The sequence below is a fragment of the Lithobates pipiens genome, unplaced genomic scaffold (genome assembly GCF_037356315.1).
Source record: "Lithobates pipiens isolate NorthernLeopardFrog02 unplaced genomic scaffold, aLitPip1_a1.2 Scaffold_8, whole genome shotgun sequence".
NCBI classification, from domain to species: Eukaryota; Metazoa; Chordata; class Amphibia; order Anura; family Ranidae; genus Lithobates; species Lithobates pipiens.
This window is the reverse complement of record NW_027507903.1, coordinates 580,455,649-580,483,480: the sequence shown is the minus strand read 5'-3', so window position 1 is coordinate 580,483,480 and position 27,832 is coordinate 580,455,649. Positions and strand designations below refer to the sequence as shown.

Below are 27,832 nucleotides of genomic sequence, written 5' to 3'. Positions count from 1 at the left end.
GATCACATGGGTGAGCTGGTGGAAACACTGGAGGGCTGCTAAAGGGGGGGGGGGGGTGTCCCCTCCCACTGCCTGTAAAAACAATCAAGCAGCTGAACGGCCGCTATGATTTTTTTTACATGACAGAAAATCGCTGGCAGTCAAAGCAGATATCGGAATAATGCCTCTGGCTCGCGGCAGCAGGCATCATTCAGATATCCCCAATCAAAGTCCTCAACGTCATATGACATGACATCCTTGGGTGGGAAGTGGTTAATTCTTTTTTTTTTTGCTTTGCTAGCAGCCAACATCTGTTCATTTAAAACATAGGGGGTTATTTATGAAAGCCAAATCCACTTTGCACTACAAGTGCACTTGTAAGTGCAGTCGCTGTAAATCTGAGGGGTAGATCTGAAATGAGGGGAAGCTCTGCTGATTTTTTTATCAAATCATGTGCAAGCTAAAATGATGTGTTTTATTTTCTTTGCATGTCCCCCTTATACAGCGACTGAACTTCCTTGTAATGCACTTGTAGTGCAAAGTGGATTTGCCTGTCGTAAATAACCCCCATAGTGATTAAATTGGTGTTGTTTGCAGGGCCAGAGTCAATAGGCATAGTAGGTGACAGAAGCGTCAGAAGGCTTTTTTCCTGTATAGCCTTTTTTTCCCATCACCAATAGAATTAGTCATCTCATATATACTTATTTACACATTGTCACTTTAGTCCAATGCTGGCCTTACACCTGTAAAATTTCATTGGAATGTTCAGATAATAAATGAGAAAAATCGCTTTTCCGACCATTTCATGTTGTCCTCATGGACTTGACTAGTTTTTAATGATTTTTCGTTCAAGTACCATATCAGTGTCTCTATTTTTGCATATACAACTACAACATCCAGATTAACTTTAACAAGTGTATGCACATAAGACTAGTTACGATATTTCTCGGAGTTGAATTTGACTATTAGAAATTTGATCATTTCCATTAGATTTGACAGATTTTTCCATACTTGTCCTTGAATTTCTTTTGCTCTTTTTGGTTGAAACCAATTGTGAAATTATCCCCTTTAACTCTTATGCCCCATACACACGGTCAGAAATTCAGATGGAAAAAGTCAGATCGGATTATGTTGTCGGATAATCCAATCGTGTGTGGGCTCTATCGGACTTTTTTTGTCGGAATTTCCGATGGAAAAAGTTTGAGACCTGGATCTAAAATTTTCTGACAACAAAATCCGATCTGACTTTTTCCAAACGTGTGTAGAGAACTCCAATGCACAAAGTGCCACGCGTGCTCAGAAAAGAGATTAAAGCTATTGGCTACTGGCCTCTACGTAGTCCTGTTGTACGTTTTGTACGTCACCTCGTTCCGAACGATCGGATTTTCCGAAAACTTGTGCGACCGTGTGTATGCAAGACAAGTTTCGGCCTAAATCTGTCTGAAAAAATCCGATGGATTTTGTGGTCGAAATGTCTGACCGTGTGTATGGGGCATTAGATAATCTAAGAAACATTCTGAAAACAACAATTTTCTAACAAAATTCTACAGATCTTAGGCTAGTTTATAAATTCAGGGTCAGTAGAGTAGGAAAAGGCTCTGCTTAAAAGAGATGATGCCAGAAAATGGGAGTTGCTACCGGTGTCAAAGGCGTTGTGCCTTTTGGTGCCTATAGACTACAAAGATGGAAATTTGGACAAGGTAAGTGAGTAGGTAGGTCAGGGACAGTTAGGTGTAGTACAGGGAAAGACTCATGCCATATAGGCATACTGTTATTGTTTCTGGACCGAGTGAGAAGCACCCCAGCTCTGCTGTTCAAATACCAATCAGGTACATTCCTGCACACTGGTGAAGTTAGAGAAACTAAAATACCATTCACTTATATGGGTCCTGTTGCTTGGCCATGATGAATCTTACTTAAGCGGAGTTCCACCGACTTTTGAGAGGCAGTCTTAAACGAAAGACCACCTCTCCACCCCTCATTTTTGGATATCAAAATATATATATTTTTTGTTCTAACATACCTTTTTATGAAGTACACAGTGTACTTCTGATCCATCTGATCCACGGCGCAGGACACCATATACCTTTTGTGCGGCGACCCCCCCCCCCCCACTGTCTTCTGGGACCTGTGTGTGTCCCAGAAGACAGCTGGCCATTCACAAAGCACCGTGCGACTCATGCATGCGCAGTAGGAAATGGGCAGTGAAGCCGCAAGACTCCACTGCCGGTTTCCCTTAGAATGACGGCACCTGCACCCGATCCAGTGGACGGATCAGCCTCGGGGGGTTGGATGGGACATCACGGGCTCCCTGGACAGGTAAGTGTCCTTATTAAAAGTCAGCAGCTACAGTGTTTGTAACTGCTGACTTTTAAACAAAATAAATTTGCGGGTGGAACACCACTTTAAAGTTACAAGCCCCCAGCAACCATCCCATGTAGGCACTGCATAATTGTCATGTTCTGGAATGCTAAATATATTATTTTGTGAATGATGAACCATTAAGTGCCTTGCCTTTGAAACTCGTTTGAACATTTATTGTAATGATCATTTTCCACTATTTGGCAGAGTAAAACAGAAAATAAAAGTAAACTGTCGTTGTCTGATCCCTCTGCACCATAACCACAAGCAAGCCCCACATACATGCATGTGACAGGGTGACAATGCAGCAGCACAATTGGGAGACAGTTGTCATCTCATGAAATGAAGTGTGTATGCAGGTGCAGTCTATTTTCTCAACTACAGGTGGCGCTCAACCACAATAGCATTGCAGGGGATGAGGAAGTCGAGAGGAACATGGCTTCTCTATGGATTCCTGGGTCACTGGCGAAGTTGATTGGATGCTGCCACACCAGGTGACTCTAGCAGCCATCTTGGATCAGGTAGTGCCTATTTAGGCCCTGTAATAAAAACAAAAATGAGTGCAGCACTACTGTGAACTCCCCATATTGCCTTATGTTGTACAACTCATGTAAATACTTCTTAAAAATAAGTGGATTAAATCCAACATATATAAACGCTCTGAAGTGCAAAAATACATTAAATGAAAACTAATATATACATAAAGTGCAATGTGTCCATAAACTAATTGAATATAATAACGTGCAAATTGTCCATAAACCTGCTTCAATGAGCTAATTGAAAATCCAAACAAATATAATCTCTCTGTGATGTAAATGAAACATATACATAAAGTGCATGTGTGTCTATCCTCCACCTGTGAGATCTAAAAGCTCATCTCACATTATGACCCCCCGGTTCACCAGCACGTCATAATTAGCTGTTCCCCTCTGGGGGTAATTTTAGGTCTGTGTAGTGATCTACCTCTCTGTATCTCCAATTTTCACCTGTCGGCTCTCACAGTTACAGGAACAGATAGCATATGGGGTTTCCAAATGAAAAACAAACAAAAGATCTAGTGCTCTGTTTAAATTAAACTTATACTTTTTGAGTATAGGTTATGCTAAATCTTTTATTTTTATGTTTATTCTATACATATTCTTTTTTTTTATTTTCAGCTTTAGATTTATTTTAATTTATTTACTATTTATTTATACAGTATATATATATATATATATATATATATATATATATATATATATATATATATATATATATATATATATATATGTTTTTTTAATGTCTATATTGTATTTTTTTGTTTTTTAGATACATCATTTTAGTGGAACTGGGGTATGATTAACCTCTAATTTATTTTATAAAAATGCACACATTTTTTCAGGAAATCTTTAAAAGAGATGTATGGGTTTTTTTTTTGTTGTTTTTCTTTTTAGAATTATACTTACCTAGGTGGATGCAGCATCACTCTAATGTTGCATCTGTCTCCCGGCATCTCTAACACTGAGAACTAAGCAACTGAACACTGCCGATCGCATAGTTCTCACAGCTCCGTGAGCTGAGAGCTGCTGACTGTTAGTCTGGCTCAGGCTCTCAGCGGCTTGCTGAGAGGCTAAGCAGGGTGCCAATCTGGGTGGATCCTGACCCTATGGTTGTGATGATGCCCAAGCCTGGACAGACTCTAACATTAGCAGAGAGTGTACTTCAGCCCGCTCTCTGCTGAAAACAAGTCACAAGAGTGCAAAACAAAACTGAACTCCTGTGATCCATAGGAGAAATACAGCCAAACAAGCTTTGGCTGCACTTCTTCTTTAAGGTTTTATGTTAATAAAGTATGGAATTTCTTGAAAAGGTGGCTGTGAGGTGATATAGTAGATTAAACGCTTTCCTCTGATGGTTAAGGTGGAGGATAGAATTTGTAAGCCCTTTAATATACTTTGTTTGACCGGTACCCTTGGTCAGGGTGTCCCCCAGGAGAAGCTGTTAGATATTATGCTCAGGGAGACACCTATTATCAGTTTCGTGTTTTTTTTATTTTTTATGAGCTAATTAGTCAGCTGTGGCACTGAAAACCTGACCTATAGAGGGGATTGGTTGCTTGGTCATTAGCTGTAGTTGTGTATTTATAGAGCGGAGATGACTTGGGGTTTCACCCCTACTGAGGAAGTCCACGCCCAGGGACGTAATGCATATGGGGGCTGAGCCTTTTGATTGAATATCATCCTGCAGCCATCTCAAAGGTTCTAACAGATATGTCTGTATCAGCTAGCACTGCTTAAGTGCTTATTTATGTAAGTGTACCACTTTTTCTCTTTATCTAGATCTTTAACTAGATCTTTTGTTTTGTTTTTCATTTGAAATTGCCATATGGTATCTGTTCCTGTGACTGTAAGAGCTGACAAGTGAATATTGAAGATACGGAGAGACAGATTGCTGCATAGACCTAACATTATCCCCAGAGGGGAACAGTTGATTATGACCTACTTTTTTTACGTCTGTGGTGGTGCAAAACCTTGAACGAAAAAACCCGTAAGTGAACAAAAAAAACGTGCATGTGAAACACACACTAAAAAGTCCACTTAAGTGTGTGCTTTAGTCCACCCCCTGAAGAAGTAGCACCTCTCCCTGACCCTCGGGGGGCGCAAGGCTCCTGATGGAGACATAGGTTTACATGATCTGCCTAGCCAGAAGGTTCTTCTAGGTCAGGGGAGCTCTCCCGAAGAGAGACCCCCAGAGGCAGGGGAGCAAGGAACCTGAGGGCCACACATCCTTTCCCTACTGTCAGGGCAAGCCCAAGGGCTCACACCCTTCATCCGTAAGAAAACACACACAGAAGTGAAAAGTGACAAACAGTGGGAGAAAATTTAAAATAAATAAAAAGTGGCTGTGCAAAATGTGCACTAGCTAGGCCCCGAGGCCTGGTAGACCAAAAAAATTGCCCCTGGACTAAAAGGCACCGTGCAGAGGGAAAACAAATTTGGTGCTGTGACCATGTGTTCTGTTCACACCGTGGGGTCCCACACCCAAGTATTGCTAAGAGCACTTCTAAGGGGAACACAGCCACCATGGATCTTCTGCCTTCCCAGCTCATGGCCAGAAAAGGTAGAAAGTTCAAACCAGGAAGTAATGGGCTCTTCCAGCTTTTCCGGAAGGGGGGAATGACTCTTGTGTGCCAACTGCCTGGGTGCCCCGCTTTCTGTTCCAGCCGGTACTAACCTTCCAAGCCCCCATCACTCGAGCAGAGATTCATAGCCATACATTCTGACCTTGGTCAGGCCAGAATGACAGCACAGAACCTCCACTAGATCACTGAAAAGAACAGATACTACACTTGATCTTAGGTGAAACAGGGGTCATAATGTGAGCAGGGCCACTGATAGGGCAGTACAACCAGCCCTGTTGTACCGGGCCCAGCCAGCAGGGGGGGGGGCCCGAGCATATTTCTAACTAAAAAAACTAATTTGTTAAATAACTTTATTAACCTGCTCCTACTTGATTGGCAAGGTATATAGTACCTTCCTGGGCCCCATCAGGTTAATAGAAGGGCCCAGGAGGTGAGAGAAGAAGAGGGACTTTTTCTCAATTTTCGGGTGGAGGCATACAATCCCTGCTCTGCATCTGTGTACCTTGTGCTCACTGTATGCTTTCCTGGGTGGATGGATTCAATTGTAATGCGGCTCCCTTCCCTCAGTAAGTGCCGTGCTGCTACAGCCTGAAGGAGAGACTGAAAGAGAGAGTAATCCTGATGCTGGTCCCACAGGCAAGCAATTCCCCTACACACATCACACACACTGACGCATCACACAGGCTGAGGCTTAGTCCCCTGACTCCCCATTGTGGCTCTGTCAGTATAACATGACTGTGTGGAGCTGACTTTCTTAATATATGGCTGTGCTGTGAGTTAGACTATAACACAGCACAGCCATAAGAAAGTCAGCACCACACAGCATGTTACACTGACAGAGCCATAGAGAACCTGCTGTGCTTTGATCATCATAATGACCATGAGTACATGTGATGGGGGAAGGGACAGTAAAAACACACAGCCAAGCTGCATTTTTACCACCCCCAAATCACTCCCCTTTAAGAATTTTTCACCCAAGCTTTGCAATCAGGTCCGCCTGTCAGTTTTTCCTGTGGAACAGTGGGTACAGTAGCTGTGTATGATGGGCACAGTGGCTGTGTTTGATGGCACAGTAGCTAAGTTTGATGGGCACAGTGGCGGCAATTGATGGCACAGTAGCTATGTTTGATGGCACAGTGGCGGAAATTGATGGGTACAGTAGCTGCGTATGATTGCACAGTGGCGGCAATTGATGGGTACAGTAGCTGCATATGATGTTCATATGATTTTCAGTTTGTTTGCGCCCCCCTCATAAATTTTGAGCACCACCTGCCACTGATGTGGACCTGATTGAAAGCCCCATGTAGGTCTACATGAGTCCAGTTATTAATTGACTTGTGTCCATTCAGGTAAAAAAAAAAAAGAATAATAATGGTTATTAAAGCGCAGTTCCACCCAAAAGTGGAATTTCTTCTCATCTTATTCCTCCCCCTCCGGTGCCACAATTGGCACCTTTTGAGGGGGAAATGGGGGGGGGATAAGGTATCAGCTATCCTTTTCCACTTCCGGGAGTCCCTGCCACAGACCTGTGATGTCACCGGGCTCCCTCCTCCTTCCCTGGCCCCCGGGCCAAAAGGGGAGAGGAGCGGGGCCTGGCGAATGTGCAGTAGGGTTTCTGGCGTGAAGCTGAAAGGCTACACTGCCGGGTTCCCTTACCCGCAATGGTGGTGGAGCACCCAACAGCTGATGGAAACATCCGCTGCGGGTGTCAACATCGTTGGACTCCAGGACAGGTAAGGCCGCGTACACACGGGCGGACTGTTCGCCCAACTTTGTCCGTCAAACAGTTTCGGCAAACAGTCCGCTCAAAATTAGCATGGACGGACATGGCCACACACGACGAACGAACAGTTTGCTGAAACCGTGCGCGATGACGTGAACGGCACGTACGACGGGACGAAAAATACGACGTCCTATACACTGCATTATAACTTTCGGCGTGTTAAGCCTTTCTGAGCATGCGCGGAACTTAGTTTGTCGAACAAGCCTACACACGGGCGGACTGTTCGCTCAAACAAGGTTTCAGCGGACAGTTTTACGGAATTTCCGAAAAACCTTGTTCGTCAAACTGTCCGCTGAAACTGTCCGCTGAAAGCCCACACACGAGCGGACTGTCCGCCCAAACACTGTTCAGCGGACAAAGTTGGGCGAACAGTCCGCCCTTGTGTACGCGGCCTGAGTGTCCATTTATTAAAAGCCAGCAGCTGCAGTATGTGTAGCTTCTGGCTTTTAATGTTTATTTTTTGGGGGGCGTAACACCACTTTAAAGGTTCACCTTTTGGAACATCTTACATGTTTCAGCTCCTGCCACCTTTCCCCCAGATTTTGTGACAGCATGGGGTCAGGGGCGGAGCCAGGTGTGGGGTTGTGGGTGGGGCCAAGGGGCCCTGTCAGGTACGCTGTGTGGGGCCCCATAATTTCTAATAGCGGCCCTGAATGTGAGGTGAGTGTTTAGATCTCACAGGTGGAGGATAGACACATGCACTTTATAGATTTGTTTCATTTACATCACGGTGGATGAACACTTGGATGAGATTATATTTGTTTGGATTTCAATTGGCTCTTTGGAGCAGATTTATGGACATTTTGTACTTTTTTATTATATTAAATTAGTTTACGGACATATTTCACTTTATGTATTTATTTGTTTCCATTAAATGTATTTCTGCACTTCAGAGAGTTAATATATGTTGGATTTAATCCACCTATTTTTAAGAAGTATTTACATGAGTTGCACTATATAAGGCAATATGGGGAGTCCACAGTAGCGCTGCACTCATTTTTGGTTTTATGCGGATTAAGTGTAGTGAAATAATTTTTTTGTGTCAGCTGCAACTGGAGATATTAGGTATATTAATAGTCTGCTTGCGTTAATAGGGTTGCATTGATTGTATATTTAGGCCGTGGCTCCCAGGCTTGACATGCATTTTGCATGTAGGTAGTGTAGGGACAGGTCTCCTCTCCAGGGGTGGGCTGACAACTCATGGGGCCTCCGGGCAATAAGAGATTATGGGGCCCCCAAGCAACCAGAGATTTTGGGGCCACACAGTATACACACACACAGTATACAATCACACAGTATACACATACATGTACAAACAGTATACACAGACATGTTTCTATTGGCTGAGGAGGTACTGGAGAGGTGGGGCAGTTATAATCTCAGAATTTTTAGACCAAAAGGATGTCGGTAAGGGACATTTCCGAGACAGATGTAAAAAAAAACACAGATTTTTTACATACTGTCCCTGGTTTTACTGAGGCTGGCAACCCTGATGTGGCAAACTAGTGGCCCAGGGCCCTCGGGCAGTGCCCAAGTGGCCAAATGGTCAGTCCGCCCCAGCTCCTCTCTGACATGGACAGTGATTAGCGGCAGGGAGAAGCTCCAGACAAGAAGGGAAAGGACAGGGAGACGCCATCCTTCCTGGATGACTCCCATTTGGGTGAGGACCAGCCAGACCGCATTCCACCCCTCAAGTCAGACACTGTCAGTATGAGGAGACCTGCTCTGTTTCACGTTACTACTGCATTCTGTAAGTGTTCCAGGTCGGGTTCCTTCCCGCCAGCTTTGTTGTAACTGCTGAACTTTTACATCAATATAAATCCTGTTCTTTGCAACTGCACAGTGTTTACTGCCGCCGCACCACACCGCACCCCCCCCCCTACAAGTGCCTGAACAAAGACATTTATAGCAGGATCACCAGGGATTCATTGAATGAAAGCTGCAGATTGAAAAGATTGAGACGCTTTCTCTAACCTTAATCATGTTTTCTTGTCTTTTAGATCTCTTTGTTTCTTCAATATTTTTACGATCTCTCTCATCTTCTCTCCTTAGTATCTGCGGCATTCAGCACCTGGAGAGAGCAGGCAATAATCTCACTCTCTTTGACTCCTTATACTTCTGCATTGTCACCTTCTCCACCGTGGGCTTTGGTGATGTAACCCCAAAGATCTGGCCATCACAGCTTCTAGTGGTCATCATGATCTGTGTTGCCCTTATTGTGCTACCTATCCAGGTAAATTCAGCTGCCTGGGCTAAAAAAATAAGAAAAAATACTGTACATGCAAATTTCCTTATGTATTATCCCTTTAAATATGCCATAAATACAGAAAAAGACCTGTTGATCATGCCAGGAATTCAGAGAGCTCAAAACTTGCTAGGTTAGTTCCTAGTGACAGTGGCACAACCCCAGAACTACAACTCCCAAAAGCCTATTCCCTATGCACAGTGTGTGGGTAGGCTTCTGGGAGACAAAGTAGCAGTATTGGTTTTCTGGAAATATGTTTGTAGTGGAACAGAGAGGGCAGGGGGTTACTGTATGTAGTCCAGCACGGAAGGAAATAATACTGCGTTTCCCCCGAAAATAAGCCCGGGTCTGTGTTTTTGGCAGCCATTTAATCCCCAGTGTGAACAGAGTAAAAGTGCTTGTAAACTGCTAGAATCTTCTTTATTATAAAGTGGAATATAATGTAAAAGGCATGTGCTTCCGTAATCTAATTGTGTCACATACATTCATATAGCGCCCATGACCCGCCTGGTTTTCCTAAGCACAAGCACTGCACAGGGAGGGGGGCCCGCAGGGGTGGACTGACAACTCATGGGGCCCCCGGCAATAGGAGATTATGGGGCCCCCAGGCAATCCGAGATTATGGGGCCACACAGTATACACACACACAGTATACAATCACACAGTATACAATCACACCAGGGGCGGATCCAGAGTCTAGTCTCGGGAGGGGCACTTCTATAAAATATGTTTTTTGGGGGGCAATTTATATGGGAAATGGCTGGTATTGGCGCTTCAATCATTACGGCACCATGGTTGTTATGGTGTCAGGATGATTGAAGCGCATTATTTCTATTAATACATTGTAATATAAAATTAAATGGTTCAACTCACCATATTGCAGAATCAGTGGGAGCCCTGAGGATGTCACTTGCCATGTCGCCTGCCACCAAATGTGGATTGTCACTTGTCACCAAATGCGGATTGTTACTTGCCACGTCACCTGCCACACATTGCGGATTGTCACTTGCCACGTAGCCTGCCACACATTGCAGATTGGCACTTGCCACGTCACCTGCCACACATTGCGGATTGTGACTTGCCACGTCACCTGCCACACATTGCGGATTGTCACTTGCCACGTCGCCTGCCACCAGATGCGGATTGCCACGTAGCCTGCCACACATTGCGGATTGCCACTTGCCACGTCACCTGCCACACATTGCGGATTGTCACTTGCCACGTTGCCTGACCCACATTGCGGATTGCCACTTGCCACGTCACCTGCCACACATTGGGGATTGTCACTTGCCACGTCACCTGCCACACATTGCGGATTGTCACTTGCCACGTTGCCTGCCACACAATGCGGATTGCCACTTGCCACGTCACCTGCCACACATTGCGGATTGTCACTTGCCACGTTGCCTGCCACACATTGCGGATTGCCACTTGCCACGTAGCCTGCCACACATTGCGGATTGTCACTTGCCACGTCACCTGCCACACATTGCGGATTGCCACTTGCCACTTGCCACGTAGTCTGCCACACATTGCGGATTGTCACTTGCCACGTCACCTGCCACACATTGCGGATTGTCACTTGCCACGTCACCTGCCACACATTGCGGATTGTCACTTGCCACGTCACCTGCCACACATTGCGGATTGTCACTTGCCACGTTGCCTGCCACACATTGCGGATTGCCACTTGCCAGGTAGCCTGCCACACACTGCGGATTGTCACCTACTGGTGGTCTTTTGTTGGGTCCCAGAGTGAAGATAGGCAGCAGAGAGATGATGCAATCTCTCTGCTGCACACAGCTTCCTACACAGTGAGGGTGGAACTGGAGGGATGCAGGGCAGTGAGAGATGATGTCATCTCCCTGCTCCCCTGCCTGCTGGCTTCCTGATTGGCCAGCAGCCCTCCTAAGCCGCCCAGCTGCCCCCCCCCTCACCCGTCCACTCAGCGCGGGTACCCGCGGAACCGGCCGCGATTGGACCCGCGGAACGGACCGCGATTGGACCCGCGGAACCGGCCGCGGGTACCCTCGGAACCGGCCGCGATTGGACCCGCGGAACCGGCCCGCGGGTACCCGCGGAACCGTCCGCGATTGGACCCGCGGAACCGGCCCGCGGGTACCCGCGGAACCGGCCGCGATTGGACCCGCGGAACCGGCCGCGGGTACCCGCGGAACCGGCCGCGATTGGACCCACGGAACCGGCCCGCGGGTACCCGCGGAACCGGCCGCGATTGGACCCGCGGAACCGGCCGTGCTGTCATTAGCTGGCGGTATTCTCGGAGGGGGCAATTGACCCGTTGCCCCCCCCCTGGATCCGCCCCTGAATCACACAGTATACACATACATGTGCACACAGTATACACAGACATGTTTCTATTGGCTGAGAAGGTACTGGAGAGGTGGGACAGCTATAATCTCAGGATTTTTAGACCAAAAGGATGTCGGTAAGGGACATTTCAGAGACAGATGTAAAAAAAACTGATTTTTACATACTGTCCCTGGTTTTACTGAGGCTACATGGAGCCCCCTAGTGGCTCGGGGCCCTCGGGCAGTGCCCGAGTGGCCCAATGGTCAGTCCGCCCCTGGGGGCCCGAGATTCCCCGCTGACAGCTGGTAAAAGAGGAGAGCAGCGGGGATCAGCTGAGCGCGGCTCGGCACTTCCATGGCCCTCCTGAGCTCTCTTACCAACTCCGAGCTTTGCAGAGGGGGTCAGAAATCCCCCCGCTGACAGCTGAGAGAAAAGGAGGAGAGCAGCGGGAGGTCAGCTGAGCGGCGCTATAAGAAGGTATTATACTCAATTTTTTTACAGAAACGCACACCTTTTACATATAATATTGTAATGCCGCGTACACGCGATCAGAATTTCGGCCAGCAAAAGACCGATGAGAGCTTTTCGTCGGAAAATGTGACCGTGTGTAGGCTCCATCAGAATTTAGCTGTCCGAATTTCCGCCAAAAAAAAATTGAGAGCATGTTCTCAATTTTCCTGACCGAAAAACTTTCTATCGGAAATTCCGATCGTGTGTATCCAATTCCGACACGCCAAAACTCACGCATGCTCAGATTCAACTACGAGATGGAAGCTATTGGCTACTGGGTATTGAACTTCCTTTTTCTAGTCCCGTCGTACATGTTGTACGTCACCACGTTCTTGGCGGTCGGAATTTGGTGGGACCGCGTGTAGGCAAGACAGCTTGAGCGAACTTCCGTCGGAATTCCGTCAGGAAAACCATCAGAGCTTTTTCTGGCGAGAATTCCGATCGTATGTACGTGGCATAATAGAGGATTCTAGCAGTTTACATCCACTTTAAACTAGGGCTTATTTATGGGGTAGGGCTTATATTGCAGCCCTCTTGGAAAATCAGGGTAGGTCTTACTTTCGGGGAAACACGGTATAAATAAGCTCAGAAAGGTTTGGAAGAATGTATATGTGTGTTTGTGCATGCCAGAAACGAAAGTCCCATATTTTGGCAATTCTTGTTTTTATCTGTTGTCAGTGATCGCTTTTGTATCTAGAATGCTGCAATGTTTTTCATATGCTTTGAATATTCCTTCCATATTCATTGACTCTTTCTGAAATTGCCTCATCTATCTGTGATGCTAACTTTGAGCTACTTGTAGATAAAAAAAAACGTAGCTTTTGCAGTACACAGAGCTCTGTTATTCCTCCTTGTTTGTGCACGGAAGAGGGGCAGTAAAGTTCTACATCGGGGTAGACAAGCTTAAAGAGGTGATGATCTTCTTGAACAACATGGGAGAAGTCAAAGGTCACCGGGCACAGTGTCGCCTCCTCACTCCTGATTTAACCACTTAAGGACCGGAAGATTTCCCCCTTAATGACCAGGCCCTATTTTGCGATACGGCACTGCGTCGCTTTAACTGACAATTGTGCGGTCGTGCGACGCTGTACCCAAACAAAATTTGTGTCATTTTTTTCCCACAATAGAGCGTTCTTTTGGTGGTATTTGATCACCTCTGCATTTTTTGGGGGGTTTTTTGCGCCTTTAAACAAAAAAAGAGCAACAATTTTGAAAAAAAAACCCAATATTTTTATATATATCTGTTTTAATACATATCCAATAAATATTTTAAAAAAATCGAATTTCTTCATCAATTTAGGCCAATATGTATTCTGCTACATATTTTTGGTCAAAAAAATCCCAATAAGTGTATATTGATTGGTTTGCACAAAATTAATAGCATCTATAAATGATGGGATATTTTTATAGAATTTGTATTTATTTATTATTTTACTAGTAATGGCGGTGATCAGCAATTTTTAGCGGAACTGTGTCCAAAACTCACTCAAAAACTTCACCCGTTGCATAAAAAATGTGCACACATATAAAGAGTGACACAAAAAAGTGCAGACGGGTACACAAGCCCTCTAAAATCAGATGGCCTTGTCCTTAATCCCCCAGGGCGTTAGGCTCCTGACAGGGACAAGGACACTTAAAACTTGCGGCAGACAAATTGGACACCTGACACTTTTGACACTTTTTGGGGACCAGTGACACTAATATAGTGATCAGTGTTAAAAATATGCACTGTTACTGTACTAATGACACTGACAGGGAGGGGTTTAACACCAGGGGCGATCAAAGGGTTAAGTGTGTCTCTAGGGGGTGCTTTCTTACTGTGTGGGGATTGCTCTGATTGGCAGAACACAGCGATCTGTGTTCCTGCTTAGCAGGAACACAAGATCTCTGTGTTCTCCCCTGTCAGAAAAGCGATCTGCCTTGTTTACATAGGCAGATCGATGTTCTGCCTCTCTGGAGAACAATCATAGGTGGCCACTGATTGGCTCCCCCTCTGTCCAATAGGCACGTGCACGCACCCCCAGAGGCTACTGCATGAAGTGATGTACAGGTATATCGTTTCACTGAGCCAGGCTTCCTTGCCGCAGTAAATGTGTGGAAGGCGGTTCGGAAGTGGTTAAAGGGGCAGCAACTTCACATATAATTAATTTAAGCTAATCATTCAGAGATGCCATGCACTGCAAAATGTTTTTTGTACTTGTACTTATTACAAGTAATGATATGTATTGGAAGTGATAAAAAAACAATAAAATGATAATGAAAAGTCCATAAGTGACAAATTCCCAACACCCTGACATCTTCAACCTCAAATTCTTGTTTCTTCACCTCTTGTGCCCAAAAGTGTGAATATAAACTCAGCAGAAATGTTTGACCCCTTTTTACAGGTAGGTCAAAATGCTCTGTTTGCCCCTTAGGCTGATAACTCCTAGGGTTTATCTCCAGTACGTTCCTCCAAGTAATTACCCGTCAGAGGTGACGTGACCCGGTAGGAGACATGTTAAAGGGTATTATAGCTTAGTATAGCTTAGTATTTCATTAAAATGTGGAATTAAAAACAAAGAGATTATTGCACTCACGTGGTAGAGTGCCAAGATACCGGCAATGGCGTGTACAGCATGTGTGGGAATAGGTAATGGCTTTTCCAAGCCTGCCACGCCACCCTTCAACATACGTTTCACCAAGATGGCATCTTCAGGACTTCCCAATACAGTGATCAGTGCTAAAAATATGCACTGTCACTGTATTAATAACACTGGCTGGAAAATGGGTTAACATCAGGGGTGATCAAAGGGTTAATAAAAACTAATTTGTTGCGCTTAATTAGAAAAAATAAAACAATATCAAAGGGTTAACTGTGTGCCTGACTAATGTTTTTCTAAACTGTAGGAGGTGCTTTCACGAGGGGAAGACATAGATCCTAGTCCCTGCTTTGCAGAGACACAGGATCCATGCCTTCCCTCTTGTCAGAACGGTAATCTGCCTTGTTTACATAGGCAGCTTGCAGTTCTGTCTCTGTGGCTGATGATCGGCAGTTGCCAGCGGACACCGTGTCCGCGGTACCCGCCAATCGGCTCCTGTTGTGTGCTATCACAGTGGTAGCGAGCTGCCAGTGGCAGCATTCCCTACCAGGAACTGCAGGATCACGTATATATAGACGTGTTCCTGTGCACAGCAGCCTCCCTGTAACAGTATAACTGCTATAGGGCGGTTGGCAAGTGGTTAAACTTATTTAAATAATCATGGACAAACCAATAGTGTTTGAAAAAAATAGCAAACACCAAAGCTCAGTCACCAAGACATGAGCGGAAGGTAACAGACCATTAAAGTCCCGAATCACGCTTTCCACCCACAATAGTGGGCGCTAATACCCCCAACAAAGGATATCCACGACTAGGGGCTGAGCGGGCGGGACAGCTGGTCTTGATTGAAGATTTTGTAGTGGAAGTCCATGCAAAAACTAAAATCCCTGTATCTATAGCCACCAACATTCTAACACTAACCTCTCTAGCCCTGAAAATAAAAAAATCAGTATCCATATCTTTTCTACAGGCGATCCGACCGATCTCTAGCGGCGGAAGCTCTGATCCCACGCTGAGCTGTCAGCCACGGCTTCTCTGTGGAGGCCGGTGCAGAGGACACGTCCATCAACAGAAGCCCCATAGTAAGTCTATGGGTGACGTCACTCCCCATTAATTTCACGGCCATTGTTAAACGTGTACTCAGCAGAGCTTCCGCCGCTGGAGGTCGGTTCGGACCGGCTTCAGAAAATGTATGTATACTGATTTTTTCTTTTCAGAGCTAGAGAGCTTAGTCTTAGAATGTTGGTGGCTGTAGATGCAGGAATTTTAGTTTTTGCATGGACTTTCACTTTGACTGCAGAAAATTCCTCAGGAGATTTTATAGGTAGGTAAAAGTCCTAATTGGTTGCTGTTTTTCCCTTCAAAAATCTCTGACCAATCCTAGAGCGATGTGCATCAAGCTGATCTGCTTAGTGATAGCTGCTAGCTGAGAGTCTGCCTGGATACAGGAAAGGGGGAACCTGAAATAGATAAAAGGAGAGCCAAAAACTGCAAACCAAGAAAAGAACTTGGTAACAGCTAAACAAACTTATCTTGGGGCTAGTTTATTATGTTTGTGGTCCTGCCATGCCTTGTTGGGGAGAATGAAATGACAAGGGTGGCCTCTCTTACTACTCCAACCCAAAACCCTTGGGTAGTGGGACAGAGAGTGCAGGAATGAAGAGCTGGCTCAAGTGTAGGTGGATAATAATGCCAGTGATATCCTTGGAGCTTGGAAATGCTGCCACCATGTGGTTGAAGGTGAATAGAGATATAGGTCACTGGCAATAAGAGTACAGAAACAAGCCAGGGTCAGCAAAAGTCAGGCAGGGTCATCAACAGTCAGGCCGGGTCAGCAACGTGCAGGCAGGCAGAAATTGTAGTCATATAGTCAACTAGATATAGGTATAGATAACTAGCTGGGGTAAATACAAGAGCAAATCAATCAGCAGAACTGGGAAGAACCACAGAAGAGTCAGGGAACAAGCTGGGTCGGTAAGAGAGATCAGAATCAGATTCTGAATTGCAGGTCAGGGTATAGCTGAGGATTTCTCAGTAGTGCAGTCTTTCAGGTCTTATCCTTAAAGAGGGATTTCACTGTAAAAAAAAATATTAAAAGCCAGCAGCTACAAATATTGCAGCTGCTGACTTTTAATAAATGGACACTCACCTGTCCCAGGATCCAGTGATGTCGGCAGCCGAGACCGATCGATCGCTCGGCTCTTGGCTTCTGCCACCGCCATTCTAGGTGAGGGAATCAGGAAGTGAAGCGTTGCGGCTTCACTTCCCGGTTCTCTACTGCGCATTCGCGAGTCGTGCAGCGCAATGGGAATGGTCCGCGATGTCCCCGGGACCCATGTGTGTCCCAGTAGACAGTGCGTCGGGACAGGAAGAGGCATAGACTCTCATGGGAGTCTATGCCCAGAAGTGGGTGCAAATACCTGTCTTAGACAGGTATCTGCAACCCCCTCCCCCCTGAAAGATGCCAAATGTGACACTGGGGGGGGGGTTCCGATGAGTGGAAGTCCCACTTTAGGGTGGAACCCCGTTTTAAATAGCTCTGTGGCTCATTATTTATAGTGAGCACGTATGCATGTGGCAGGATGCACACAATTCTGTGAGCAGAACAATGCATACACACATGCATAAGTGCAAAAAAAACGGCAAGATTTTTTGGGGCAGAGTCGTGCATGTTTTGTCCCTATAGACTTCAGTGTGATTGCCTGAAATACACCTGAAAATATGCATAATGTGTTTTTTTCACACAATTTCTTGTCTCTCCTTCTCTTGGTAAGTAGTTTGGTTAGTTACTTAACTAAAACAAAACACTCAAGCCTGAAAACACCCGAAAAAAGCGTGTACAAATGCATATTAAAAAAGCTTTAAAAAGGATCAAAGAAACTTAAGCCCCATACACACTATCAGTTTTTCTGCTGAGTTTTTCCTTCAGATTTATCAAAACCATATAATAAGAGGCCAAACCTTAACAGTTTCAATTTGTATGAAATCAGGCAGGCCCTTGTACTACATGGTTTAATGAAGTTAATAACAAGAGTTCCCCTTTACATCAGAGTTCACAGAGTTCCCTTTTTCATCTGAACTTGCAGAGTTCCCTTTTACTGTAAGGGGGGACTCTGCAGACTCTGATGTAAGGGAGAACTCTGGGGCCTCTAACAGGGGCGTAACTAGAAATCACAGGGCCCCATAGCAAAATGTTGTATGGGGCCCCCCCTTCAAACAGCCCCCCCCACAAAAAAATGGTGGGGCTTAATTTGAATAGTGGGCGTGGTTTAAAATGCGTGGCTCAAAGGGGGTGTGGTTCGAGTCTGAGATGAATGAGGAAGGAAGGAAGGAAGCAAAGAAAAGGGATGGAGGGACAACAGGCCCAGATCCTACACCACAATAGCAATATATGTATTCCAGAAAGTTTAACAATCAACAGATAAAGATACTCCAAACAGCTTGTGTTAGCGCTTCAATAATCCTCACCTGTACCAAATGTGGCCTGCCTGTTCCCAATGCAGCGTGGCCTGCCCGTGCCCAATACTGCCTCACCTGTGCCCAATACTGCCTCACCTGTGCCCACTTGTGCCCAATGCAGCGTGTCCAGTGCACAATACAGCCTCACCTGTGCCCAATGCAGTGTGGCCTGTGCCCAATGCAGCCTCACCTGTGCCCAATGTAGCGTGACCTGTGCCCAATGCAGCCTCACCTGTGCCCAATGCAGCGTGACCTGTCTGTGCCCAATGCAGAATGCCTCATGCCCAATGCAGCCTCACCTGTGCCCAATGTGATCTCACCTGTGCCCAATGCAGCATGGCCTTCCCGTGCCCAATACAGCCTCACCTGTGCCCACCTGTGCCCAGTGCAGCCTCACCTGTGCCAATTGCATCGTGATCCGTGCCCAATACAGCCTCACCTGTGCCCACCTGTGCCCATTGCAGCCTCACCTGTGCCCAATGCAGTCTCACTTGTGCCCACCTGTGCCCAATGCAGCCTCACCTGTGCCCAATGCAGCGTGACCGGTGCACAATGCAGCCTCGCCCGTGCAGAGGAAGAGGCGAGCCAGTGGCGGAACTACCGGGGAGGATGAGGAATGCATACTGGAGCCCTCAAATGGCTGCTGGCAAGCGTGGGGCTGCCTCAGAGTGGGGGGGGGGGGGGCTCTGGCTCTACATCCAACTCCTGGCATGTCTCTTCCAGAGCTTTCCACTGTGATTTCCACTCACCGATACCTGGCCTGGATCCCTCCTGAATGACTTTACTCAGGACGTGCTGACCAGCTGTCCTTTCTGGCTCCTGTTCCCAGACACCTCTCCATAACCCTTTAAGGAGAGGCTCCCTCCCAGCCCCGAGCACCCTGCCTGAGGTACACCCCCCCAAGAAAGGGGGTTCCCTCAGACACAACAGTCTAACACTCCATCTTCCAGCCGACAACTCCTCCCACAGCAGGTTGACCATGGGTATATGAAGGAGTCCTAGTTGGGGATTGGTCAGAGCTCCCACATGCACCACATGGCACTCCAGCTCTCTGCCATGTCCCTTTTCCAGAACCTTCTCCCTGGAAACAGAGGAGGCACCCAAGAACTGAGGCACATATCAGTCACCTGCTGCTATACTAAACCACTCCCCTGCCCCCAGATCAAAACAAACAGACCTAGCTCACAGCATAGGCCTTCTTAAATTTACCTGCGCTGGCAGCTTACACAAAACCTACACCTAGCACGTACTTACCTAAGGTAGAGGGTGCTACACTATAATATTAATAAAGGAATTATTAAACCGTAGCCTAGCACAGGGTTTATCAACTAGGGTTTCTCCAGAGGTTGCTAGGGGTTCCTTGATCAATTTCTGTCTCAGATAAGTTCCCACTGACACCATTGATCTTTTTAGCTATCTGTAAGGTGGAAATTCTTCCTAATGACCACAAGTGTAAGGAGCATTCATCCCACTGACCATCATACTAGTATATCATGAGTTGTAGATATAGTCATTTTTTAGCAGGGGTTCTCTGAAACTGAAAAGTTATTTGAGGGGTTCCTTCGTGTTGAAAAGGCTGAGAAAGGCTGGCTTAGCATAACCACTTTTGAGAGTAAACATTCTCTACTCATTTAGTAAATCAGCCCCATTGCATTTGGCAGAGGTTTATACCTTTACTTGGATAGAATAAAAGTGAGAATTTTCATTATAGGGTTGAATCTACCAACTGTCCCTTTTCAACCAATTAACCTAGCGATTTTTTTCCTTTCCCTCATTCTCATTGTAAGTGAAAAATTAAGTTATCGTTTCAAAACGCAAACACTAATACTGATAACTTTATAGCTGTAAAAAAAAAAAAAAATCTGAAATATGTAGTAAAGATAATTCCTACATGCAAAAATGCACTGTACATTACATGTTCTTTAGACATAACATTTTTTTCAAACATTGGTTTCTTTGCCAATTCAAAAAAATTACCATATAGCACGAATTAAAAGATCAGCATTTGTAAAGATCTGAATGATCTGGTAATTTTCCTTTATGTAACCAATGACTAATGTTAGAATTTAACTAGAGAAATGCTGAATGAATGTGCAGTCACAATGCAGCCTCACCTGTGCAGAGGAAGAGGCGAGCCAGTGGCGGAACTACCGGGGAGGATGAGGAATGCATACTGGAGCCCTCAAATGGCTGCTGGCAAGCGTGGGGCTGCCTCAGAGTGGGGGGGGGGGGGGGGCGAGCACCGCCCGCACGGTCCCCCAGCCAGGGGAAGCGAGGAGAGGAAGAGGCAAGCTGTCTGTAAGAGCAGAGAGCTGTAATAGCTTTCATTTGAATGTCCTGTGTTCCCGGGGCTCACCGTCACATAGCCCCACCTCTTGGCCCGGAGCCTTTGATGACGTCACATGTCCCGCATTGGACCGGTGTTCTGTCTATCAAAGGCACCAGGCCAAGAGGTGGGGCTATGTGACGGTGAGCCCCGGGAACACAGGACATTCAAATGAAAGCTATTACAGCTCTCTGCTCGTACAGACAGCTTGCCTCTTCCTCTCCTCACTGCCGCTGTCTGGGGGACCATGCGGGAGGTGCTCGCCCCCCCGCAGTATGCATTCCTCATCCTTCCCACGGGCCCCTCTCAGCTGCGGGCCCCATAGCGGCCGCGTGTGTCGCTATGGCGGTAGTTCCGCCACTGGCCTCTAACATAAAGGATGCGGTGGGAACCCTGATTTAAAGGGGAACACTGAGAACTCTGATGTACGGAGAAGACTCTGATATAAGGGGAAACACTGCGGCCTCTGGTGTAAAGTGGGGAATTCTGATGTACAGAGAGGACTTTGATGTAAGGGGAACACTGTGGCCTCTGGTGTAAAGGGGAACCCTGATGTAAGGGGTGCTCTGAGAACCCTGTTATAACGTCCAGTGTGCATGAGGCCTAAAGGTTGCCCAATCTGACTGAAAATTGTCAACAAGCCAGTGTGTGGAGGTCAGGCACTGATGTTCGACTAGAAGGCCTGGCTCAGAGTCTCTGCTCTAATTCATCCCAAAGGTGTTCTGTCAGGTTGAGGTCAGGACTCTGTGCAGGCCAGTCAAGTTCCTTCACCCCAAACTCACTCATCCATGTCTTTAGGGACCTTGCTTTGTGCACTGGTGGGCAGTCATGTTGTAACAGGAAGGGACCATCCCCAAACTGTTCCCACAAAGGTGGGAGCATGAAATTGTCCAAAATGTCTTGGTATGCTGACAGTGACACCTTAATACCTTGTACACACGGTCGGAAATTCCCGACGGAAAATGTCCGATCGGATTATATTGTCGGAAAATCCAATTGTGTGTGGGCTCTATCTGACTTTTTCCGTCGGAAATTCCGACGGAAAAAAATTGAGAGCAGGATCTCAAATTTTCTGACAAAAAAATCTGATCGGACTTTTTACGATCGTTTGTAGAGAATTCCGACATGCATGCTCAGATCAAATTACGAGACCAAAGCTATTGGCTACTAGCCTCAACGTAGTCCCGTCATAAGGAACGAACGTCATCACGTTCCGAACGATCGGATTTTCCGTCAAATTTGTCCAACCGCGTGTTTGCAACACCAGTTTAGGACAAAATCCGTCGGAAAAAAATGAAACCTGCTTTCTTACACAAAGCCACAAGTTTGTATTGTGTGACATTACAAGCTTGGGCACTGTGCTGGCCAGCCGCAGGCCTAACAACTGATGGCATCATCAGTTGATAAAACAATATGTCAGTAGTCTGCGCAGTTTCCTTGTTTGTCCTTGCCTTGCTCCTCTCTGTCAACACTAGGGTCATGGTTACATGAGGTAGTCAGTACCAGTGTGCAAAGGTGTATTTGCTTTTTAATAATAAATCACCTCTTAGCCCTTGTACACACGGTCAGAGATTCCGACAACCAAATCCGTCGGATTTTGTCCGACGGATCTTGTCCGAAACTGTTGCATACACACGGTCGGACAAAGTTGTCGGAAAATCCGATCTTTCAGAACGTGATGACGTAATTTAGTTACGATGGGACTATGTTCAGGCTAGTAGCCAATAGCTTTGATGTAGGAATTTAATCTGAGCATGCGTGGCACTTTGTCCGATCGGAATTCTCTACACATGATCGGAGTATGTCCGATCGGAGCATTTTGTCTGAAAATATTTCCGGCAAGTTGGAAAATTTGGTCCGACGGATATTCCCGACGGAAACAGTCCGATGCAGACCACACACAGTCGGAAAACCCGACAAAACGCTCCGATCGGACACATTCCGTCGGAATCTACGATTGTGTGTACAAGGGCTAATGCTGAGGATCCCACATGTGTAGATGTAGTAAAACGACTAGGTGGATGCAACTACTTTAGAAGTCCCCATTTGGACTAATCCATCTTTGGATCAGTTAAGTACATTCTTGGATTGCAACTTTTGAAAACAGGAAAAGGGGGTGACACATGCACAGGTATATGATCATAGAACACTGCGGTCGCTTGATTATTTATGTAAGCAATACAGTGTCTCTCATAGGTATTTTTATAAATGTCTACAACTTCGACATGCTCTACAGGTGCAATTTGGCTTTCAGATTCCTATAATCTCAAAGTACCCCCTTATTGGGGTGCTGAGATTGCAGGGACCACAAGAGTTAATATCTACACTGTATTCACATGTATTGCTGGCTAAGATATGTGGTGCTACTCTGAATGGGAGGGGCAAGTGGCAGTCAATTGTGCCAGATATGATGGATGAGAATTGGTAGGAGATTTGCTCATCGCATTTAGTGATATCACCAAATAGTTGATAAAAAATGAATTCAATTAAATATTATACACCACTTATATCTTAACCACTTGTCGCCCGCCCTATAGCAGAAACACGGCGGCATAATGGTTTCAAAATCCTGACCGGACGTCATATGACGTGATCAGGATTTTGAGTCGCTGCGCGCCCCCGGTGGCACGCATCGTGGCGATCGTTGTTGCGGGGTGTCAGTCTGATACCCCGCAACTACTATCTCGGTATGGAGACTCTTTACCACGTGATCAGCCGTGTCCAATCACGGCTGATCACAGTGTAAATAGGAAGAGCCAGTGATTGGCTTTTCCTCACTCGCGTCTGTCAGACGCGAGTAGAGGAGAGCCGATCGGCTGCGCCTCTGACGGGGGGGGGGGTCTGTACTGATCGATTATCAGCACAGCCCCCCGAGGATGCCCCCACTGGACCACCAGGGACGCCACCAGACCACCAGGGATGCCCAGCACCAGGTATGCCACCCTAGACCACCAGGGATGCCAGTTAGTGCCCACAATGGATGCCAATCAGTGCCCACAATGGTCATCACTGATTGGCATGCATTATTGTTTGGTACGGATTGGCATCCATCAGTACAGTATAATACAATACAATGCCGCCTATCAGTGCCCATCCGTGCCGCCTATTAGTGCCCATCCATGCCGCCTCTCAGTGCCCATCCGTGCCACCTCTCAGTGCCCATCCATGCCTATCTGTGCCGCCTATCCATACCCATCTGTGCCGCCTATCCATGCCCATCTGTGCCACCTATCCATGCCCATCCATGCCGCCTATCCATGCCAATCCGTGCCAGCTATCAGTGCCAATTTGTCCCACCTATCAGTGCCCATCCATGTCGCCCATCAGTGCCACCTATCAGTGCCACATATCAGTGTCCATCAATGCCACCTCATCAGTGCCACTTCATTGGTGCCACCTCATCGGTGCCCATCAGTGCCGCCTTATCAGTGCCCGTCAGTGCAGCCGCATCAGTGCCCATCAGTGAAGGAGAAATCTTACTTATTTACAAAGTTTTGAAACTGAAACAAAAAAAACATATATACGAGACACGCCCCCCCCCCCCGTGCGGGGAAGGCCCACAAATATTAAAAGGACGAGATGGGGGCGAGCCAACGATGGTCCAGGATCTGGGGGAGAGAAGATGGATGCAACCCTTACCTCCCTCTATTAGTCAATGGGTTAAAGCAGTAAAAAAATCTTGCCTTATGAAAAAAGTATGTATGAGCATAGAGGGACTTATACCAAAATACCAAAAAATCTGGGGTACATGAAGTTATTCCTGTTACTGTCCTTGATGAAAGACAATAACCATATATATCAATGAGGCTTAATGAACATTGATGTAGAGTAGTATATGGGGAACAGTATTATGTAATAAAGAGTATTAAAAAAATACTAGTTTAGTTGTTTACACTTTAGAATTGGATAATTGGCTTGGGATTGCATAATTATAAATGGAGCCTTGACGGAAAATAGGTGGAGAAACACAGATGAATAAGAATCTAGGGCTTTTTGACACTCACATACACTATATTGTCAAAAGTATTGTGACACCTGCCTATGCATGCACATGAACGTTGAGGGCATCCTAGTCTTAGTCTGTAGGGTTCAATATTGAGTTGGCCCACCCTTTTACAGCTATATCAGCTTTAACTCTTCTGGGAAGGCTGTTCACAAGGTTTAGGAGTGTCTATGGGAATGTTCGATCATTCTTCTAGAAGCGCATTTGTGAGGCCAGGCACTGATGTTCGACTAGAAGGCCTGGCTCACAGTCTCTGCTCTAATTCATCCCAAAGGTGTTCTGTCGGGTTGAGGTGAAGGCCAGTCAAGTTCCTTCACCCCAAACTCACTCATCCATGTCTTTATGGACCTTGCTTTGTGCACTGGTGCGCAGTCATGTTGGAACAGGAAGGGGCCATCCCCAAACTGTTCCCACAAAGTTGGAAAGCATGAAATTGTCCAAAATGTCTTGGTATGCTGACAGTGACACCTTAATACCTTGTACACACGGTCGGAAATTCAGAAAATGTCCGATCGGATTATATTGTTGGAAAATCCGATCATGTGTGGGCTCTATCTGACTTTTTCTGACGGAAATTCAGACGGAAAAAAACTGAGAGCAGGATCTCAAATTTTCCGACAAAAAAATCTGATCTGACTTTTTCCAATCGTTTGTAGAGAATTCCGATCGAACAAAGTGCCACGCATGCTCAGATCAAATTACGAGACCAAAGCTATTGGCTAATAGCCTCAACATAGTCCCGTCGTAACTAACAAACGTCATCACTAACTATCGGATTTTCTGACAACTTTGTCCGACTGTGTGTATGCAACACCAGTTTAGGACAAAATCCGTCGGAAAAAATCTGATGGATTTTGTTGTCGGAATGTCCGACCGTGTGTACAAGGCATAAGAGTTCCCTTCGCTGAAACTAAGGGGCCAAGCCCAACCCCTGCAAAACAACCCCACACCATAATCACCCCCCCACCAAATAATTTGAACCAGTGCACAAAGCAAGGTCCATAAAGACATTAGTGAGCGAGTTTGGGGTGGAGGAACTTGACTGGCCTGCACAAAGTCCTGACCTCAACAAAATAAACCACCTTTGGGATGAATTAGAGTGGAGACTGCAAGCCATGTCTTCCCGTCCAACATCAGTGCCTGACCTCACAAATGTGCTTCTGGAAGAATGGTCAAACATTCCCATAGACACATTCCTAAACCTTGTGGACAGCCTTCCCAGAAGAGTTGAAGCTGTTATAGCTGCAAGGTGGGCCAACTCAATATTAAACCCTACAGACTAAGACTGGGATGCCATTAAAGTTCATGTGCGTGTAAAGGCAGGTGTCCCAACACTTTTGAAAATATGGTGTATATGGCTGTTTTGACACAGGACGGACTGCGGCTGTAATCCACTTGCTGAGCAGGGCAAATCTACGCTCTTCTCTATGGGTGGCCAGATGTAAACAGACCACTTTTTAGTTTACACCGAACTGTCATCCGTTCTGATCCGATCCCCATCCATCTCCTTTTGGATGTAGGCTGGTGTAAACAGACACACGTCGGTTTACAGCCACCGCTCCTTAGAGAATAATGGAAGTCCCGCTTGGGTCCACCTGAAGAACAGATGGGCAGAACCGATCGGAATGTCCGTGTGAAAGGGACCTACATCTGAAAAAAGGAAGACAATAGGGCCTTTGTAAGAAAAGCTGGTAAAAACCACAGCTATTGGTTCCCAAAGCAGGACATTATTGGGAACGACCACAAACCATGTGCTCTATAGCTTCTGAAGCAGCTATTGAAGATTAGACCAGTGAAAAGTGAGTCAGATATGCCCTAAGAAGTATGTTGATTATTATGTATGCCAAAGTCACCCAGTCACTGCCCTTTCTTAAAGTGTTAAAAGCAATCTTGACATGTAGATAATGACACAGTAAAAGTGTGTCATTCCCACCGTTGTGTGAAAATTAGATTTATTTTATACAAGGTGTTGGGAGCTGTGCAAGCACAGAGACCTGCAATCAGAGAAGGCGCCATGAAAGTGGCACCAGGGGTGCAGAAATGAGTTTCAGGCTGGCTTATATCTGCTGATTCCCTAATATCTCAGCCTCTGTCTCCTTTTTTCCTGACGCCTCTCCTCTCCCCCTCCACTGCCTTTTTCTTCTCCCTGGGAATTGCTGTTACTGAGCTTCACAGAGACGTCTTGATCGGTGATGGTGACAGTTGTCATGAGACAAGATGACAGATGTGGGTGCTGTGAATGAAAGGCAGGGAGTAACATCAGTCCTTTTCTTGTAGTCATCCCGTCCCATCACAGGAGCCCCATAATTATTCTCAAGAGCTCTTCACTATAGTTCAGACCCTTTAAGTGAGTCGCTGTGATTGAGTTACTTTTTCTCCACAGCAGGGCTTACTCTGTAAGTGGGAGATGATTATTTTATTTTTTTGCCTCATTTAAAGCAGACTTTCTCTTTTGCAGTTAAATTTGAGATAACCCCATTATATGTTTTTTGGTGTTCTCGTTCACACAGCATGTCTAAACAAAATTATTCATGAAGAACTCAGTGCAGACAGGGTTAATTATGTTAAACATTATTCAACAGTCCCTTGCTAAACATTACAAAGCTGGGAGAGCATGTAAAGATTTTTTAGCAAATAAAACACACTTAAAAAGGTAATCAGCATTTTTTTTTTTTTTTTTTAACCACAAGCCCCGGACCATTTTGCTGGCCAAAGACCAGAGCACTTTTTGCGATTCGGCACTGCGCCGCTTTAACTGACAATTGCGTGGTCGTGCGATGTGGCTCCCAAACATGTGGCTCCCAAATGTCCTTTTTTCCCCACCAATACAGCTTTCTTTTGGAGGTATTTGATCACCTCTGCGTTTTTTATTCTTTGTGCTATAAACAAAAAAGTGTGACAATTTTGAAAAAAACGCATTATTTTTTACTTTTTGCTATAATAAATATCCCCCAAAAATGTATAAAATTTTTTTTTTTTTCTCAGTTTAGGCCGATACGTATTCTTCTACATATTTTTGGTAAAAAAAATAGCAATAAGCGATTATTGATTGGTTTGCGCAAAAGTTATAGCGTTTACAAAATAGGGGATAGTTTTATGGCATTTTTATTAATATATTTTTTTTTTTACTAGTAATGGCGGCGATCAGTGATTTTT

The 27,832-nt window shown here is 45.7% G+C and overlaps 1 protein-coding gene across 2 annotated transcripts in view; it reads left to right on the top strand.

The window, feature by feature from the left end:
- Positions 1 to 27,832, top strand: part of LOC143961100 (potassium channel subfamily T member 2-like) — a 439,371-nt gene that overhangs the window by 307,586 nt on the left and 103,953 nt on the right. For both annotated transcript variants that reach the window (XM_077470267.1, XM_077470268.1), the window contains exon 10: positions 9,297 to 9,477. In XM_077470267.1, the coding sequence (XP_077326393.1) occupies positions 9,297 to 9,477 (181 nt within the window). The remainder of the gene's footprint in view (positions 1 to 9,296; positions 9,478 to 27,832) is intronic.